Below are 19943 nucleotides of genomic sequence, written 5' to 3'. Positions count from 1 at the left end.
AGATTGCGCGGACGAACGGTGGGAGCGCGGACCGGGGAAGGGGCGTGTCCTCCGCCCTCTCCTTGGTCCGTCAGCGCCGTTCCCAAGTGGGAACGCCAGAAGAGGAGCGCAGAGCCTCCCCCAGCCGAGGACGTTCCGAGCCGCGCCCCAAGAATTCCCAAAGCTCTGACAAAGCCACATTACAACCAGCGCCACCCCCCCCCCCCCCCCCCGCCCCGCCCCTGCCCGCCACAGTCAGCGCCTCCGAAAACGGGCCGCCTCAGCACCTATGATTTAGAAAAGCACGGGGCCCCGCTCACCTGCTCAGCGCCGTTCCGGAACATTCCAACGCCCCAGATTTCAACATGGAGGACAAAGGAGCAAGACGGCCCGATAAAGCTGGCACTGTGCGATCTGGATTTGAATCGGGGCGATGTTGTTTAATGCCATGAGCTGTACGTGTGCACCGAGCGTGCCACCATGCCCAGTGCGTCACAGCAGGGGGGGGGGGGCGTTTAAATCAGCGGGAAGCCCCTTCTGTTTTCAAGCGTAGCCAAGCAGAGGTACGAACCTCAGGTGGTGTCTCCTCACAGAGCTGCTCCTACGCTGCATTCATTTAATCCAGTTCAATTTTAACTGTACAGGGCTTCCTACGGACACGCTGTCACGAAGACGCTTCACAGCGGAAATGCAAAAGAAAACAGGGAAAACCAGGGCTGAGCCCACAGAAAGCAAGCAAATGAGGTTACAAAAAAAAAACTCCCCAGTGGGAACAGAAACAGTCAAACGATAGCGAGAAAACTCAGCAATGAAAGCAGAAATCTTGGGAGGAAACCGGCAATAAGGGGGGAGCCCATCCTCTGCTCGCTAGCCTGGAGTAATAAGATAAAAAAGAATGGTAACAGAAAAGGAAAGAGGGATCTATAGGAGCAAACAAAAACATGGGTTGGGCAGGTTACAGGCAGAGGTAGTTAAACTAGCTGGTAAAATAGGCAGTCCAAGCAGAGTTTGCAGTAATTTGGAATTCAGAGGGGCAGGGTGATGCATCGTAGCCTCCAGGTTGTGTCATAGCGTGTGTTCATAGTCAGGACCAGCGCATCCAGCACAGGGTGACCCAGGGCTCCAGTACAGCGCCCCTGCAGGGTGACCCAGGGCTCCAGTACAGCGCCCCTGCAGGGTGACCCAGGGCTCCAGTACAGCGCCCCTGCAGGATGACTCAGGGCTCCAGTACAGCGCCCCTGCAGGGTGACCCAGGGCTCCAGTACAGCGCCCCTGCAGGGTGACCCAGGGCTCCAGTACAGTGCCCCTGCAGGGTGACCCAGGGCTCCAGTACAGCGCCCCTGCAGGGTGACCCAGGGCTCCAGTACAGTGCCCCTGCAGGGTGACCCAGGGCTCCAGTACAGTGCCCCTGCAGGGTGACCCAGGGCTCCAGTACAGTGCCCCTGCAGGGTGACCCAGGGCTCCAGTACAGCGCCCCTGCAGGGTGACCCAGGGCTCCAGTACAGCGCCCCTGCAGGGTGACCCAGGGCTCCAGTACAGCGCCCCTGCAGGGTGACCCAGGGTGACCCAGGACTCCAGTACAGCGCCCCTGCAGGGCACAGCCTCGTTAATCAAGGCTTGGCCAAGCCCATTTCCAGCCCCGGCGCGCAGAGCTTCATTAAAGACCGGAGAACTAAGCAGGCGGGACGCACATTCCCGCTGAAGCTCCGCAAGCGGACAGCATCTGCGACCCGCCGCGTTCTGCAGTGCTTCGGTACGGCTGCGGAGCAAAGCGAAATAAAACGTCGATCCGCGCAGCTTTACTTTCTCACCGCTACTGAATGAAACCTCTGCAAATCTGGGAGTGTCGAGGGGGGATGGGGGTGGAATTTCCTTTTGTTTTTATGGGGGGGGTGTGGGGGGGGGGGGGGTGTGGTAAAGGCAAAGACCATTCTGGAAAAACTGAGCAACTGGACTAAATTATTTATGTTGGCAAAATTCTCAAGGCAGGCCTATTTGTTTGCTCTGAAGAATGTGTGAATTAACACGGAGGAGCGGTTTCCCGAACAGCAACCTTCCTCGCCATGCTACTAAACATGCTGTATGTTACTCTCATACAGCTCACACAATGACTCTCTCTCTCACAGTGCATTCCGTGCACTGACTCCAGCTCCTTAGCTCTATGACTCTCGCTGTCTGCCTAACAGTGACTCCCTTTCTCTGCCTCACTTGCGTGGACGTCCTTCTCCTGTTTAACACTGACTCCCTGATGCAGCCTCTCTCCTCTTAAAAGATTCTACCTCACACTGACTCTGACCATTTCCTTTTCTCACAGACTCCCTCACACTACCATACCACACCGTAACCAGTCCTAACGCAATAATGTGAGGAAAAGAGCGGTTTTGGTCTTTCTCAGAAGCTGACGCTATCACTTTAGCGTGAGCGCCACTGTTCACATGTGTTTAACCACGTTTTGTAACTTCAGCCACAAGACAGCCAAACAATGACAAAGCCCACTGCATGCGTAACTTGGAAGTAAAATGCAGAGCTAAGCTCTCCTGCGTTTACTCTTCTGAGCCAGGAGCTCTGGGCGGGGTGCGCGCCGCGTCGCCCCTATCGACACCCCTCCGTGAGCGCGCAAAGCCGAGCGTCTCCTTCCACACTTCCGCAGATCACACACAAACCCCCGGCTGCCGTGTGCCTCTCGCCCCCCTGCCCCCCGCTCCCCCCCCCCCCCACCCCCAACCCCCCCCCACAGCCGTTTCCAGCACTGTTTCCTGCCACACGAGACCTCGCCGAATGAACTCAGCCACCGCAGCCGACCCTTCCTGGCCGGGGGTGAGACCGGGGGGGCTAGGAGGTGTGGGCGGAGACAGAGGCGGGGCTTTCTCCTGTGATGTCACTGCTTCCATTCCATATAAGGTCAGGGTTTCCTCTGGCTGGGTTTAAATGGGGGAAAGAGGCATACGACAGGACTTTAAAGATGGACGGCCTGTAACCTTAGTTCCGTTTTATTATTCAGAATGCCAGAGAGGTTGTCTCCTAAGACATTAAACAGACACATGGAACATCATACGGCAAGGTCAATGGCACAGGACTGCTGAGAGGCTCACTACAGAGCACAATAATGTAAGAAAAGCAGAAACCAAAACCAAACACTGCCCTTCAGCTATTTCTGCCCTTTTCTCCCAATATTTCACTGCCACAGTAAAACCAGCACAACCCCTATATGAAACCTGGCCTGCTGCCACAGCAGCACCCAGTGTCTAATTCAGGCTAATTAACAAGCAAAATGGGTCATTGGTGTTTCTGCTTGCCGAGACTTGATCTAGCCTCACCTTTGTGGAACATGATATCAAGACCCCCCCCCCCCCCCACGCCCAAAAAAAAAGGAAAGAAAAGGCATGAAGAGAAGAAACAGAACAAAACCGAAGACTAAAAGAGGATTGTTCCTACGACTGAATTGAGACAGAGAGGATCAAGATTACGGAGGATATGAATGAACTAGTCGCCGCTCTTCAGCGCTACGAGCAAACAGCGTTGAGGCTGCACAGCGATGCTCCCCGCAGATTCATGGCAAACCATTCGGTCAGCTTGAACACCACGTGATGATCAAGGCCACCGTCTCTGTCTGTGAAGGACATGTTTAAGGCCACCGTCTCTGTCTGTGAAGGACATGTTTAAGGCCACCGTCTCTGTCTGTGAAGGACATGTTTAAGGCCCCCGTCTCTGTCTGTGAAGGACATGTGTAAGGCCACCGTCTCTGTCTGTGAAGGACATGTGTAAGGCCACCGTCTCTGTCTGTGAAGGACATGTTTAAGGCCACCGTCTCTGTCTGTGAAGGACATGTTTAAGGCCACCGTCTCTGTCTGTGAAGGACTCGGAAGGGTTCTGCGCAAAAGCCAACAAGAGCCACTGAAAAAGGGCACAGTCTGAGTTAAAGCTCAGCATCCAAAAAGACATCCTAAAAGGACACTAGGGTGCATGTTAGTCCTATCCTTAGCTTTGTTTGCTGCCTCTGCAAAACCATATGCTTAACTAGCTAAGGATACATAAACACACACACACACACACACACACACACACACAAAGCCACAGCTTCAAGCAGCTCCTTAATTTGGTCGTTCTCAGGATCAGTCCTTCTAATTACATCCTCTGTCTGTACTCTTGAGTTTGGACACTGCAATTTCAAGAGATGAGGCTCCATTTTCAAAGTAGCTTCCTTCAATTCCTCTCACAGAGAAACACCCTGACAAACAAACAATGCAAAGTTTGGTCCTTGTTATATAAATATGTATATTGACCTGTGCTTGGCAGGACAGTAACTGAAAAGGCTTAACAGTTGCCACCAGAACAGACACGGGAGAGGAGAAAACCTAAGAATGGTAAAACATTTTCACAGGGTAGTCTTATTTTCCAGATTACACAATTTGAGGGCAGGTTTAAGCGAATTATATTCCAGGGTTTGACAAAGGGCAGGGATGAGGGAGGGATTTAAAATGAAATACTTTGTTAGATGCATTTTGCCCTACGCATTACCGAGGATCAAGATTAATTACAAGACGTTCTGAAGTCTTCACATAATATTTGGTAGTTTCAATATTGGATAATGCAACCCTGTCATTGGCAACATACATTTATTCATCTACTCTATCCAGGTCTTTGTCATGCATATCGATGGTTGTCAAGAGGGGAGAAAGCGGTGCTTTCTATTTTGGTACTAGCAACCGCGGACCACGCAGCGGAAAAAAGTTTTGTTGTTGTTGTTGTTGTTATGTTTGATCTGAGAAGACAATAGCTGAAAAATGCGAAACTCGATCTGGGACCTAACCTATTCAATAACTATCGACCCATAGTCCATTATTTGAACCAATCTTGTAGCCTATATCCTTTGGACAGGACTGTTAAGATTGTGATCAAGAGCGCACGAAGAAAAAGTCAAAGCCACGCAAAACAGGGAACCCCAAATAAACTATTCTCAATACTGCTATCATGCGAGCTTCCCAGCAAGTAGCCTAAGTTGAGAGAGAAAAAACATAGCCTACTCGTTTACATGAACGAGCACGGTGACATGTCTTGTACGAAAAAAAAAATTAACAGGTTCAAGTTATACCATGTTAAATATAAGGAGATATAACACAACTTTGTTCATTAGTAGTCGGCTATATTGCTGGTAAAAAACTTCCAAGTTAGCTAGCAAACCAGACGGCCACATTTGGAGATCTGAAATAACAGTTTGTGCATAGGCTACTACTAGCAGGGTCGATGAATCTGGAATGTTGGGTGACTGCAAGACACCCAAGATCATCAGATGGCCGGCTAACGCTAGTTGCTGTATTTGCTGCGCTTGTCTTGAATTAACGCACTGAATACTTACAGACTCATTATAATAGAATAATTTAATTTATTATAATAATGGGGTTAGCGAATTGTGCAACGCAAGTCGCACTGATTTCTTCGCACTGATTGCTTGTCAGTGCTAACTACTGTGCACTTAGCTTAGTATGCACGCAGCTAGCTACTGTAACTGGCCGCTCTCTTTCAACCTTCACATTGATCTGTCCCTACATTCACCATCCACAATTATAGCAAGCTAGGTAATGAACCATTAACGATGCACATGAACCTCCGCAGCCCATTCAAAGATTTAAAATTTCAGGACTCCTGTCGTTGTCATTGACTGGGGAACTGACACAGCAAAACTCTGAATCAAAATGCCGGTAAATGTGTGATCTCTTGGCCTCTTCGTCTTCGACAATTGCTGTGGATATCAAGCCACGGATAGTCGCATACGTGCGAAACGAGACGATTACCTTCAGAAAGCTCCAACTCAAGCTCCGCCAGCTTCTCTCGAACATCCGCCGGTAGAGTCATCGCAGCCGCCGGTGTTGGCTCCAACATCATCATTAATAATCCCGTGGAATTTCTCTCAGCCATGCCGTTTTTCGGATCGGTCCAATTATAGCTGATCCGGTCTGATCCACGCAAAAAGTAAGGCTGGTAGACTAAAGTGGTGGGTGGTGGTTACTAAAGACAGATGCAGCGCAAGCTAGCTATATGGCTAACGTCAGCTAGCTCACGATGATGGCTAGCAAGAACTGCATTAGGACAGCTAGCTAGTAATGTTTTGGTAACACAAAATATCATCTAAATGGATAGACCTCCCCGCTTTTCCTCCACCCAAAAACTCGAGCCTATACCACACATACGCTATATTCCTTTATTCCTCCACGAACTTGGCCTTAACGACCATTGTAGGAATTGAACAACTCATCTAACTCAAGGCACCATCTACCCCGTACCCCTATAGCACCGCCATTGCAGCCGCAGCAACAGCAGCAGCGTTGAAAAAGTGCGCGTGCACAACACATGGCGCGTGTCTGGTTCAAATAGTTTAAATGACTGTTTGGCACAGACATACTTGCTGAAGTCGTCAAGATTGGAAATGAAATGTTACATTGATCAGCATTACTAGTAGCATTAGCAACATTCCCATCAGTGTTTGTTTATTTCTTTGTTTATATGTTTACAAAAGTATGCAGTCGATTTTACAATAATATTTGAGAAAGCCAAAACAAAGCCAGCAAATGTTATGCATACAAACGTTTATATTTACTTATATGTATGTTTATTTTTATATGAAGATACACTGTTTTACTGATAGTGTGGAAACTTGGTATTGAACAGAATGCATTTAAACAAAGCATGTTGCCGTAATATGGAGGGATAGAAATGCCATTGCATAGACACTTATTTACAAAGCAGTTGTATTCTGTTCTAAAGGGAATATGCAGTGAATCAACAGCCTGTGCTATTACCCTCGCGCTAGGCACTTTTACAGAAGTCTTTTTGTTGTTTACTTATGTGCTAATAGTTTGAAGCTTCCTAGTGCCGCTCGTATTGCTGTCGCGTGATTCGCATTCTTGAACTACTGGAGATAATCTGCATATTATTCCTGTTCTGTGTGTTGGCAGTGGCTCGGGAGCTATGAATGGTTAATGTAAAAATGATAGACGTTGCGATTCATATGTTTCCAAAATACTTTTTGGAAATGAGGTGAGGTTTTATTCAGAAATACCATCCAAGAATATATTATAAAATTTCAGAGTTTGATTCATTGATTTGTTAATGTCTTCAACAAAAAAACGTAATCCAATGTATGCAAAGAGGTTGTGATGGAATGGACTAAGTTTAGCTAGGCGTAGGCTACGTCCCGAATCCAACTATGAAGGGCAGTTGAACGGCGTTGTACTGCAGTCAACTGGAACGGTCCTAGATATCCATCTAGCGGATATAGTGTGTAATGACAACGCAAGACACAAGATTCAAAGAGAGATGACTGATGTCCCTGAATTGTTAATAACGACTTTAAATGAATTCTTCATTGGTTTTTAGAGAACAGTGTTTTGCGGTCTTGCACAAAACTTGAGATTGTAATGTCTGCTTGCAATTGCAGTTGTGGTTTCTATTACCAATTGAGATACTGCCATTGTACTCTTGAGCATATATTTTGCTTCACTAAAATCTCCAGCCAAGTAATCTGTGTGAGTTGGTTTGGATAAGGGAATATTCTAAATGCCACATTCATTTATTTAGCTGCACCTAATGGAGGAATGTCCAGATTTAAACATTGTTTTTCACCACTATACTTATTTTGAGAATATTATTATTATTATATTACTCACTGCTCCAGGTGAGGCCTGTGGGGATATAAATACTTTTACGATGGGAATCGTGAGTGCAGAGCACAGTGTGTGGGTGTTTGCATTTCTTCTCTAGTCTCTTTCATATCCCCACCACCTGTGAACTTGTTGGCCATGCATGCATGATCATCGCTTTGAGACTTAAAACAGGTGCATTTCGCAGATTAGGCTAGGTCTGTTGTTGTATGTTTCATTTCTGTACATTAAACAAACAAAAAAAGCATTTTATGACTTTATCTGAAATGAATATTTATTATAAATGCACAAACTAACTTCATGAAGTATAATACATTGACAATGACCCCCTTCTCACAAAGAGTAGTAAAACAATCGCATAATATTGTCTACCAAATAAAAGCAATGTAATGCGATGTAAATAAATATTGGTAAGAATTTAAATGTCATTTTTCATAACATCACATGCTTCGCGGAAGCACCTGTCCAAAGATGGCGTCTGCCAGGTTTCATGTCAATCGGACACACTTTGTGTTTAATTTAGTGTTACAAAATGTTTTCCATCTGTAATGAAAATTCAGATTCACAGTCATATGAAGAGGTTCTTCCTCAGAGTGTGTCGCAAGCTGATGTGATAGGCCTCTCCCTGATGCTTCTGGTTGTGGTCATATATTGCTCTGTTTACCTCAGTGTGGACATCCACGAGGTGCATCCCCCTGTAAAAGAGGCAAAACAACATCTCCTTTTTAAACAGAACAACAGAAGTGCTGCAAACAGGATCACAGAACACCAGCCTTCTGCCAAAATCATTCACTTTAAGATCCGTATTAAGCATATTCTCACTGAAAAGAAACTGACAATGCCCTCTGTGATCTGCTACACATAGAGAGAAAGACAAACCATACCATAGACAAACCGTGAATACTGAAATTCTGTATTGTAAGCTTTTTATGTCAGCGTGAGCAGGATTATTATTATTATTATTATTATTATTATTATTACCTCCTCTGCCCTTTCAGCAGGGCGGTGATCAGTGACTGCATGTACACAGACCGATGCCTGCTGTTCTCCAGCTGTCGCGCATCAGTCCTACACAGGCTCCACACAACGTCCGCGTCGTCGGGGACGGTCTCCAAGCGGAGGCCATCGGCCGGCCGGTCGGCCTCCACGTCGGTCTCCAGGTCTTCGTCCCTGAACGCGGAGCGAGCCGCGGGGAGGCCGTAGCCCTGGACGAAGAAGAGCTTGGGCTTTCCGGCCAGCCCGGGACAGGCCTCGGTGGTGAAGAGCTGCCGGACGGCCTGGAGGCGGAGCCCCGGGCCCTGGGGCTGGGTGGCCAGCAGGTCGTCGCCGGCGGTTCGACTGAGGACGCAGCAGACGAAGGCGTCGGCCTCGTGGTGCTCCCGCGCCCCCGCCGCGTCCCTCAGAGCGGACAGGGTGTCTCCCACGCTCAGCCACTTACGCAGGACAACCCGGAAGTGCAGCTGCCTGAACGTCTGCGCCAGCATATCTGGGTAAACAAAATTCACAAGTGTTACTATGAGCTAGTGCTTAGGAAGGAGATCTAGAAACTGTTGCGTCCTTCACACTGAGTAAGAGGCTCCCCTGAAGTACAGAGATTAACTTTGTTTCACCGCTAGATGGCAATGAAACACATTTGTAAGTGGATCCACCAATGTCAGCAGCTTACTTCTTACTTTCTTCCAAGTCATTATAAAGCTCCTGAATTATTATGTATCTTAGGCTGAGATGTGAAGGGTTAATAATTCAACATCTTGGCTATGCTTTTTGAGGTTCTGCAGCAGAATCTGTAATCTGTAAATGCTGAACATGAAAGTGGAATGCAAACACAATCACATACTATTTTATAATAATTCACTCAACTCACATTTTAATTTAATTGCAAGCTCCAATTAGACATTAATTCAAAATAAAACAGAGCAAACATGATCATTTATAGCTAGGGTAACTTTTGAGTGTATGCCAATTCGAAGGCATGCCAAACTTTTACTTGAAATGCTTTAAATAACAGCCAAACTTTTGTGTGCAAAATAAATATATTAATTTAAAAAATATACAGCCAGATCGCTTTCGTGGAGAAGGTTCAAATGAGCTGGTCTGCTTTGAGCTGCAACAAAATTTTAACCCGGCAATCACATGGCTAGCATGGTTGGCCACAGTCTCCAGTGCTTCCCACCACACCTGCTAATTACGGCTAAGCAGACGGCACCGACTGAGCGCGCTCACCCCCATCGTTTCCCACGCAGTCTACGATCAGGCAGACCCCCCGAGGTTCCGACCGCATCCGGTAGGCCTCCACGGGGCCCTGCGAATCAAAGAGCAGAGGGGGCGGAGCTCAGAGCCAGGACAGAGGACGCGATTCACACGTACTGCAGGCGCGTCGTTAACTTCCTCGCTCGCCAAAGGCAGGCTGGGAGCGGGCGACCAACTTCACAGCCAGATTTGGCCATCTGAGGTCATGTTAAGAATAATAATAACAAAGAAAGAAAGAAAATAATAAAAGCAAAAAAGCAAAATCCACTGCAATCCACATGTAAATTATGTTTACATGGCTGCCTATACATGAAAATCCAGATTTCAACCAGTCAGCTAGTGTGCCTCCAATCGGAGATATTGGATGTCTGTGTAAGTCAGTGAGGTCATTTGTGGCTAGTAGCTGTCAAAATGTTCTCAGTGGATGGATGAATGACTGGATTGTCACACGATCACGAGATCAAGTCGTGGCTGTTCACAGGAAGAGGAACCAAGGAGGAAGTGAAGGAAGAGGAAGTGAAGATCAAAATGTGGAGCAAAACAGATAAGCACTGAGGCTCCTGACAGCATAGACGTCAGAAACTGTGTGGTTAAGTCAGCCAGCGATGCCACAAATGCTTCACTACAAAGCAGGGAGTATTAAAAATCAGGGGGGAAAAATCTTTTTGTATCACCTGACAAAATTGCCTTCCGGTTTCAGGCACTGCTAATTTAATGTTCTCTGGAGCTGAAAAGAATAAATAAATAATAAATTCAACACAAATAAATAAATTGGAGGGGGGGTGGGGTGTGCCAGTGTCATTACAAAAACAAGTATAATGAGAAAACAAAGACTTGGAATGCCTGTTACGTGTCAGAGGGAGCGGGGTGAAGACACTCACCGTGTGGTTTACGTGGCCAATGGCACATGGCAGGAGAGGAAGAGGGAACTCTAGGTGGAAACACCCCATAGGACTGTAGAGAGAGAGAACACATGGTTGAGTGAGAAGAGTGTGGACACTACAGGTGGCCAGGGTAGGAAAGACCACACAGAATAAATGACCAGTTGGGACGAAAGAAGAAGACTGGAGAATGAGCAGATAAACTGATGTCCTTACCGGAATCTTCCTCAGACACTGCTGTTTTTCCACTGATCGTCTGAGTGTGCAGTTTGACTGTGGCATTTCACCTGCGGCTAAGATGAAAGAAATGATGAGCTGATTATAACGCATCGTCCTCTTTCTCGTCATGTTTCACCATCTGAAGGAAATCACCTTTCTTTGTGGGTGCTTTAGGTAAATTACTTTCAGAAATTTCCACTTCAAACTGACTACTGTATGATGAATCGCCCCAAAAATCCCAGGTATTTATTTTTGCTAAGTGAAGACAGTACAGTCATTGCCCCTGCCTATGACATCATCCTGACCAACACCGAAACAACCTTCCGGCCTTATCAAAAATACACACACAGAAACTTTTATACTAGTCTGTGGTGATGGAAAGGAAACTCAGTTGATGTCATAGAACTTTATCAGCGAAAAGGAAGTGTGGCATTCCCCCCTTTGAACTCTTCTTCCCTAAATGAAAGCTAACAGGGAACGGTGAAGTGAACGTCCAGTCACAGCGAGACGACGTTGACAGACGCGGCTCCCTGTGTTTCCTGGGAGGCACGCACACCGCAGCTGTCACGAGCCCTGAACAACAAATCCTCACCTCTCATCTGGTACTGCTGCACCTTCTTGGCTAGGTCCACCCTGCGGATGTTTCTCAGACACTCGTAAATTAGATCCACCTTGTCGCAGGAAACCTTGTCCAGCATCTCCAGCTCCACAACCACATCCAGAAAACTCTGCGGGATGAACAGTTAGGCGTTAGGAGTCGGGCATAAACATTAGCGCATTCATTAATCTGTGTGATTAAGAACCGAATCTGTGAAATAGCTCATTGTGACTCCTATCAGCTTGTCCAATATATAAATGACAATATATTCAAAACATTCAGCTCATGCAAAATGTACACTAAATGACAGATCATACAGTGAAAATCTAAATGCCCAGCAAAAATGCAAAACTATAGTTCCTAGTCAAAAATCAATCAAAAATGTGACACACTCATCAGCATGTATTCACATTAATTTGCTTGAATTAACTCAAATGTAATTATATTAAAGCAAATGTATTTAATTAAATGTATTTTTTGTAAGTCACTTTGGGGAAAAAAACGTCCAAATGACAAAATTGTAGATGTAACTAAAATGTAAATGTAAAGTTATAGTCTCTGCGAGTCTTACTGTAGCTTTTTCCAACTGTCCTTTTGGTATCTTGCCACTGAGCAAGAATATAAGGGAGCTCAAATCCTCTTTACCCATGTCTTGACTTACATCAGCCATCAGCACTCTGGAATACAAAGAACACATTATGCATATAACTTCTGAAACGCATTATATTCCTTATTAAATCTGATTTATGGACTTTATTATCACATTGTCTTATCATACAAGCATGTAAAGGAGAAACTGGCACTACTGCCACCCAACAAGATCAGAACTGCGCTGTTGCTTGTCCCTTCGTCTAGTCTGAAGGTTGATATCAGCTGTCATCCTGGCTGTAAGACTTATCATAAATCTGTGTAATACATGACAGTCATAAATGTCGTAAAATACCTGTATTCCGAAACATTGTATCCTTTCCCCAACATTCCCTCAGCTTCCTGTCTGTTAGTCCGCAGCACCTTCTTCAAAATGTCAAATCGCCTCATCCTGAGCATGAGTTCCAGCAGAAACATCTGGTCCACCTCACGGCAGGTCATTTTAGACTTCAACATTCTCCTCACATCCTCCGCAGAGCAATGCTGACGCAGGTCCCCACACAAGTACAGTAGCCGCCGGCGCTCATCCAAGCTGAGTTCCTCCGATATTCGATTGATCGTCTGAGATAACTGTCCGTCAGCCATCGCGTAATTTCTTCCCTGGGTCTTGAACAAATATAAAGATGTCCTGCAGTGTTCAGAGTGTGCTCCATTTAATTTTTTCAAACAGGTGCTTTCAGTGCCTTTTCCTAAGAATAGCCCAGTAGCCCTAAAACTACTGGCCAACAACAACAAATATAATAATAATAATAATAATAGTTGCCGAACTTGATGTAGTTATGTTATCCGCAAAACGTGAGACATGTCTGAAACAAAGACATGAAATGAACCACGAATGGACCACACCATAATAAATGCGCGGTCCATGGGTGGTTTTGAATAAAACTACGCCGCGCCAGGGCTGACATATTGAACAGCATAATAAAACTACATGCCTTCTATAAGCTACATGCCTTATCGTCAGTGCAGCCTAATTGCTCACATCGCGTCGTTAATGGTAGGCTGTCAATATCAATAGTAAATTAGCGTGTGCATGGGCTACTACTGCGGTTACCAAATTAAAATGATAAATACATCAATCATACGTTCTAAAATTGTACACTTACCTTTCTAAACGGAGACCAGAGATACAAGACGAACATAAATGAATGAAATTCTTTTTAAGGAGAAGGCTTTGCATAAGTGGGCTGATGACTCATCGCGAAACGTAATAGCCTATCGGATTTAAGGACAAACGAAACTTATAAGAGATCGGGGTTTCGGCCCACTTGCTGAGTTTTCAACAAAGGTGTAGGGTATATTATCACGCGTTGGCCTGGGTTCTGTGTAGGACAAAGGAGCATGTTCGCATTGAATACATCATTAAAGTGCCCATCTACAATCATAGGAACGCCTTTACAGGAATTCGAATACGAAAATTCGTATCGCCAGTGAAAAGGTTTTAATTCTCTAATTAACTTCCCATACATTTGAAAGCGCAGTCTACTATTAGCCATCTCTAACGAACTGGTAAGCCTATGATTTAAATATCAAGGTAACATTATCAAACTATCTAACCATCTAAGTTAAGTGAAAATTATTTTGTTCGGTACTTCTTTATTTTGGAGTGGTCTACCTCTGGGACCATATTCTTTCTAAGCTGACTGCATGACTGAACAAACACCACAGAAAATTATACGGTGGACCGTTAAAAAAGTTAGATACATACCGTATTCTAAATCCCCATCATATTGTAATCGCCGATTAGCCATGAGCTAGTACGAAAGCGAAAGAATTTGCAAGCGGAACATAGTGTACACCCCCTCACTCGGCTTTTTGCCATTGTGTGTGCGATTGTGCGTGCGTACGTGAGTGTGTGCAAGCAACGTTACCAAGACGTAGCGTTATGGCTCGATGATCTCTGACCACATAAAGTGAATTAGCCTCTCAAATTAGGGCACAGGGGGCTTGACTAAACATTCACATGCTTTAAAATGATTCCAACTGTGTGCATTGTAGATAAAATAAAAATGAAATAAAAAAAAAACTTTTCCATAATCATCTTTCCGACCATTTTTTCATCCAAAAATTATCATACACTGTAAATTCTCTTCAACGTGTGCTCCTCCTACTGGACACAATGACACATTACATGCATTACTTTACAAGAGGTACCAGCAGCTTTACTTGTACAATAAAGAACCTGTGGTACTACTGAATGGAATCCATTAGTTGCGTAATTAACGTTGAATAGATTCTCTCCTATTAAGTGCCCCAGAGAATCTGCCACCTAATCATCCCCTGATTTAATTGGCTAAAAATTTATACTCTCTCCACCTCTGCAAATGTGTGGTGGGCCTTCTGGCGAAAAAATGGCTTCCGTGCATCATCCAGGTGGGTGCTACACATTGGTGGTGGCAAAGGTGAGTTTCACCTGATTACTGTAAAGCACTTTGTGTGTCTGGAAAAGTGCTAATTAAATGCAATGTTTCATTCGTTCAAGAGTAAGGAAGATTATGAAAGATGTAGTTGCCAAATTCAGTGTATTAAAGCAACCACTTGAAACGTATCAGTAGAGTAAGGTTGGTACTTTATATATCAAAATTTGGGAACTTAACTTTTCATACTGCCGTCATGACTTTTAAAAAAATATGCGACAAACATTGGATTCATGTACAGTGCTGTAAAAAAAGTATTTGCCCAAAAAGTATTTGCCCCCTTCCTGATTTCCTCTATTATTGCATATTTGTCACATTGAATGGTTTCAGATCTTTAGACAAAATATAATAATAATAATAATAATAACTTGATTTGTATAGCACCTTTCATACAGACTGGAGATCAAAGTGCAAAACAGGAAAAATAAAAACAAAAGGCAAAAACAGGGAAAAGCACAGCAATCATAATCAGTTAAAAGGGTTTAAAACATAGAAGAATAAAACAGTGTATATTGAAATGGAAACAAATAAAATAAAATATTTAATATGAAAGAGTCAATGAGTAATGAGTAAAATAAAAGATAGCAATAAAAGTTTTAGAAAGCAAGAATAAAAGTATGATTAAGTATCAGTGTGCAGAAAATAAAGTAAAATAATACAGAGTAAAATGAAAGATAACAATACATTTTTTTAAATATAATAATATCAGACAAAGAGTAACTATATTAACACAAAACACATTTTAAAAATAAAAATGAGTGAGTCTGTACCAGAAGCACCATACATGTCCAAGCCATGACACTACCTTCTCCATATTTCACAGATGAGAAGGAGTGCTTAGGATCACGGGCTGTTCCTTCCTTTCTCCAAACTTCCGACTTTCCATCGCTTTGGTAAAGGTTCTGTCCGTAAAACTTTGTTCCAGAACTCTTTTGGCTCATTTCTGTATTTCTAGGGCTAATTTTAATCTGGTCTTCCGATTATTCTGGCTGAGAAGAGGTTTGTATCTTGCAGTGTAGCTTCTATAATTCTGCTCTCAAAGTCTTCTGCCTATGGTGGCCTGTGATATTTTTACCCCTGCCCTCTGGAGACAGCAGGTGATGTCACTGATCATTGTTTTAGGGTTTTTCTTCACAGCTCTTATGATGCATCTGTCATCAACGGCAGCTACATTCCTTGTCTGTCCTGTACAGTGTTTATTTCTGAGTCCACCAGTGGTTTCTTCCTTTTTCAGGACTTTCCAATCTGCTGTACTCAATATAGCCTACTCAGTTTCTGTTCTATCCTTCTTAACAAATTATTCTGTCCTCTCGGTTTGCACATTAGTTGTTTTACAGTCATAGTTAGTCCTCTGGTCTTCATAATGGTGTATGCCTCTGACTCCAAATACGATCTCCACAGATTAAAATCAAGACTAGACACTCTGCAACGACCCATGCAAAAGGAACCACGTCAGCAACAGTTGACATCCCGTCAGTCATCCGCTGGCACAGCACTAAAACAAAGTGTGGAGATAGGTCTGGCTGTGCGAGACTAGTCATCCATTAACTTACTTTTGCACAGTTGAAAATTGTGGGGGAGTGGGGGCCTCAACACAAAACTGCTGTTTCTGCAAAAAAAAAGAAAAGAAAAGAAAAAAATATATATGTACATGCAAATACCATTAAATAAAAGGTGATCACTAATACTTTTGTCTCATATAGGCCTACATATTTTGATCTCAAATTCAAATGCCTTAAATATATAGCAAAAATAACAAATTTAACTCTACCGTTCCCATACTTTGGAGGGCAAAGTACATCATGCCTCTCAGGAAGAGGACTTAGCATGGTTTTGTAGCGATTTCTCAGACGCAAAGGCCAAGCGGATCACCTCTTTCTAGACGCAAGACAAGTGCAGCTTTAAACAAAAACAAAGGATTTGATAACGGACCAAGTTGCCCGCGCGTATAACTACATGCCCTTTTTATTCCCTACACGTGACCCCATATGCAAACCACCGACAAAAGGCTAGAAGAAGATACTAAATGTGAAGATATGCATCACTCGGTATGGCAGTGCTTATCTTTCGGTACAAACAAGGTGCATAATAACTTATACCGACAAGCAAGGTAAATTAAATGTGTCGAATGAGGACAGTCTTGACGTTTTTTTTTTTAATGGCGACCTGGAAAAGTCTAGCCATATTTATAAGCATAATCAACTTTTTAAACTCATCTAGGTCGTTCAGTAGGCTGGGCTACGACGTATAGAGTGAGCAGTCTTGCTGAATATGTATATCCATTGCATTTTTTGTGAGACTGTGTCATTACTGTTATTACTCTAAATGGTCTTATTCGCGTTATTTTTAAATGAGGTCAACAGCAAAGAAATCTTCTCGCCGGGAACATATTGCCCGTGATTGACAATAATAGAATTGTGAACAAAAATATTCAATATTCGTCCACAAGCAAAAATACTCTCTATTCTGCTGACTTTGGCAGTCCCAAATTAGGTTAACCTCATGTAACCTTAACAAGCATCGCTGAACGGAATTATAAATTATAAATATACCACACCTGATCAAAATGTTCAACCATAGCATGACAAAAAAAAGATGGATGGTGACGTTATTGTTTTCAAACCGAAGTGAATGTAATTGTACATTATAAAATCTCGTGCTTCTGACATTCCCCCATGCTGTCCAAGCGCGAACCGCAGCAATTGAATTACCGAGCTAGCAAGCTATTCGCCTATCCAATTGAGTGACTTGTTAAAGCCCGTTTAGCGATCATCCAATGACTGCATACGTTGGAGGGGCAGCGAGCTGGCAGGAAGGAGAAGATGTTATTGGAGCGCCAGGAATCAATCAGCACGGACCTGAGACTACAGTCTGAGGCAACATGAAATAGGTACACATGCGGATGGTTTTACATCGGAGATCGGACTCTGCTGTTGTTTAGCCACGGGATTTAATTTTAATACGTGGGCGCCGATTGAGCTGCACATAACCTGCATTCATCGCCTCAAGCCAAGACTCGGTGATAGCAGGATAAGCTAGCTGGCCAGCTAGGTCGATTTTTTCCCCAATTCTGCACAGAGGCTAGCTAGTGGAGATCATTCTGGTAAGTATTATTACCGTACGCACTGTAGCCTTCTAACTTTGGCTGAACGGAACTTTCCACTTATTTTATGGTCGCAATCTTTAGTGAAAGCCCTTTGGTTAAAATGGTACCATGTATAGTTAGGTAACTTAAATTGACATGTTTTTCAGAGTTAACGTTATGCTTTTAATGATCACATTGCTACTAGCTAGACAGCAAGTCAACGTTGCCGTCTAGGTATGGTAAGTGGCTACACAGATAACCGTGTAGCTAAGCAACAAGAGCTCTTGCTGATCTAGACTAGTCTAGTTGACAACACAGCTAACTACGTGTCAGTTAGCTAATGTGAACAGTTGAACGTGTAACTGTGATTGTCCCTTGTCAATAAACTAGCAAGCTGTTTTACGCTACAATTATGTTGCATTATCCAGGCTCCGACTAGACTAGCGAGTTAGCATAATCTTGACGGAAGTTAACCAGTATGCTAGTTCTAGCAAACGAGCCAGCCAAACCGAAAATAGCTAACGCTAGACTACCAGATAGCTCGGTAGTCAGTAGCTACAGTCAAACAACACAAGTTTGATCCAGCTCACATTTGAAAATATGTGGCTCGCTAGTTATCTAGCCAATGTTAGCTAAAAAGCTAGCAAAATACATCACTCCGTCCCACATTACATTTGAGATCACTTATTAAACAGCTTCTAAATTAGAAAGATCGCCTTCATAGAAATGTGTGCGGTATTTCACAGAGTCTAGGTAGTTTGTAAAATTGTGATCAATATAGGACGTATTAGCTATAATAACGTAAGCGTATTCGGATTTCTCAGGTTGGCACTGAATTGGAGTCGCCGTTGCAACATTGCTTGGAAGTTAGCTGTAGCTATCATATGTCTGATTCTCTAGCTAAGCAATCATGATAACTGTATTAGAAAATTGGCGACGTGTGCGCGTTCCATCATGCATATAACATTAAGCTCTCAGCTGTGCGCTGCATATAAAAGACATGGGTAGCTAGCATACTTGTGTTGTGAATCTCTTTCATGCCGCAATTACACAATGTCCTGTATAGCCACGTAAGATAGTGTAAAGAGAGCTCGTTGGTATTTGGTCACAACAAACCAATGAACCTAACAATGATAACGTTTGCTACTACGCTACATTGTTTTGTTACATAAAATGTTCGTCTCCGAACTTTGAAGAAATCAAATGTGGCTGTTTATTTCGCTCTGTTTTTAGGAAACCTAAAACTGCACTCATTTAAAAGGTGCCTGTTGACGTTAAAATGTACGATTGGTTTTGCGCACGAAGTAGACGTCATATAAGACCGAGCGCTAGCTAAAAGCAAATTTCATTTCGTTATGATGAGATACATTTCCGCTTATATTTAGATAGGTGGATAGTAATGTGGCTTGTATGAATCGTTTATCTAAGATTAAATTCTGACAGTGTATTGCTGTGCTACTAGTAGCCTACTGACGTGTCCTGTCCGCCAAAATCCGTAGGGGAGGAAACCTAAGCCGTCATGCGACTCGTGATTGCCGTGTTTTTCCCCAGAAGGGGCTGTGTTGAACGAGTCTTCAACGACCCTGGTCTTGAGGGTGTACATCTTTTTGCAGTCGTGGCGCAGTGCATATCATCTGTCATTGATGCATAAAAATATCTAGATCAGTGTTTCTCAACCCTGGTCCTGGGGACCCACTGCCCTGCATGTTTTAGGTGTCTCCCTGCTCCAACACACCTGCTTCAAATGAATGGGTCGTTATCAGGCTTGAGCTTGATGACGACCCATTCATTTAAATCAGGTGTATTGGAGCAGGGAGACATCTAAAACATGCAAGGCAATGGGTCCCCAGGACCAGGGTTGAGGAACACTGATCTAGATCATAAGCCATAAGGTGCAAGAGAAAACCAATGGGTAGACCATGAAGAAGGGTATGCAGTTAGTTTGCATTTTGAAGTGGCTTTAAAGACATATTTTTAAAAATATGTTTTTAAAAAAATATCATTTCAGTTTTAGTATGTTTGGCCCAAGGAGTTTCTCTGCGCAATTGATAATATCTTAAGCATTTAGAAAATGTCGATTCTGACAACCTGTCGGATTTACAATGGCAGGTATAGGGTATTCGTAACCTAAAGCGAGAAAATACACTTCAAGTCATAACTACAATGCAGCATGTGGCCACACTGAATATCCAGAAGCTGTACATATCG

At 43.8% G+C, this 19943-nt stretch overlaps 3 protein-coding genes across 15 annotated transcripts in view; 1 reads left to right on the top strand and 2 right to left on the bottom strand.

Annotated features, from left to right (window-relative positions):
* LOC118214637 (disco-interacting protein 2 homolog A-like) overlaps positions 1–6311 on the bottom strand; it is a 100071-nt gene extending 93760 nt beyond the window's left edge. For 7 of the 9 annotated variants that reach the window (XM_035394759.1, XM_035394761.1, XM_035394760.1 and 4 more), the window contains exon 1: positions 5772–6311. In XM_035394759.1, the coding sequence (XP_035250650.1) occupies positions 5772–5895 (124 nt within the window). In that variant the 5' untranslated portion in view covers positions 5896–6311. The remainder of the gene's footprint in view (positions 1–5771) is intronic. The other 2 variants (XM_035394767.1, XM_035394765.1) reach the window with 2 other exon arrangements.
* Positions 6312–7893: 1582 nt separating this feature from the next.
* Positions 7894–14094, bottom strand: LOC118213703 (CASP8 and FADD-like apoptosis regulator). Of its 3 annotated transcripts, none has more exons than XM_035392751.1 (10): positions 13942–14094; positions 12529–12839; positions 12157–12262; positions 11580–11715; positions 10985–11061; positions 10769–10841; positions 10562–10614; positions 9861–9939; positions 8619–9123; positions 7894–8332 (listed from the first exon to the last, which is right to left on the bottom strand). In XM_035392751.1, the coding sequence occupies exons 2-10, from the start codon at positions 12816–12818 to the stop codon at positions 8206–8208; spliced, it is 1446 nt and encodes a 481-aa protein (XP_035248642.1). In that variant the 5' UTR covers positions 12819–12839; positions 13942–14094; the 3' UTR covers positions 7894–8205. The 3 variants fall into 3 exon arrangements, with proteins under 3 accessions (XP_035248642.1, XP_035248643.1, XP_035248640.1); XM_035392752.1 differs by having other exon boundaries at positions 12529–12861; positions 13942–14080; XM_035392749.1 differs by lacking the exon at positions 13942–14094 and adding an exon at positions 13340–13928.
* A 3334-nt stretch (positions 14095–17428) lies between these two features.
* LOC118213939 (protein FAM126B-like) overlaps positions 17429–19943 on the top strand; it is a 51020-nt gene continuing 48505 nt past the window's right edge. The window contains exon 1 of one of the 3 annotated variants that reach the window (XM_035393204.1): positions 17429–17753. The gene's annotated coding sequence lies outside the window, so the exon portion shown is untranslated. The remainder of the gene's footprint in view (positions 17754–19943) is intronic. The other 2 variants (XM_035393203.1, XM_035393205.1) reach the window with 2 other exon arrangements.

The sequence above is a fragment of the Anguilla anguilla genome, chromosome 15 (genome assembly GCF_013347855.1).
Source record: "Anguilla anguilla isolate fAngAng1 chromosome 15, fAngAng1.pri, whole genome shotgun sequence".
Classification (NCBI taxonomy): Eukaryota; Metazoa; Chordata; class Actinopteri; order Anguilliformes; family Anguillidae; genus Anguilla; species Anguilla anguilla.
The sequence above is the reverse complement of the archived record's forward strand: the minus strand, read 5'-3'. Positions and strand labels throughout refer to the sequence as shown.

Coding starts and splice junctions, on each gene's coding strand:
- LOC118213703 (XM_035392749.1), bottom strand. CDS start 13,375: ATGTTCGTCTTGTATCTCTGGTCTCCGTTTAGAAAG. Junction 11,716..12,156: donor GACAGTTGGAAAAAGCTACA/GTAAGACTCGCA, acceptor TTCATCCCGCAG/AGTTTTCTGGATGTGGTTGT. Junction 10,615..10,768: donor TTGGCCACGTAAACCACACG/GTGAGTGTCTTC, acceptor TATTCTTTTCAG/CTCCAGAGAACATTAAATTA.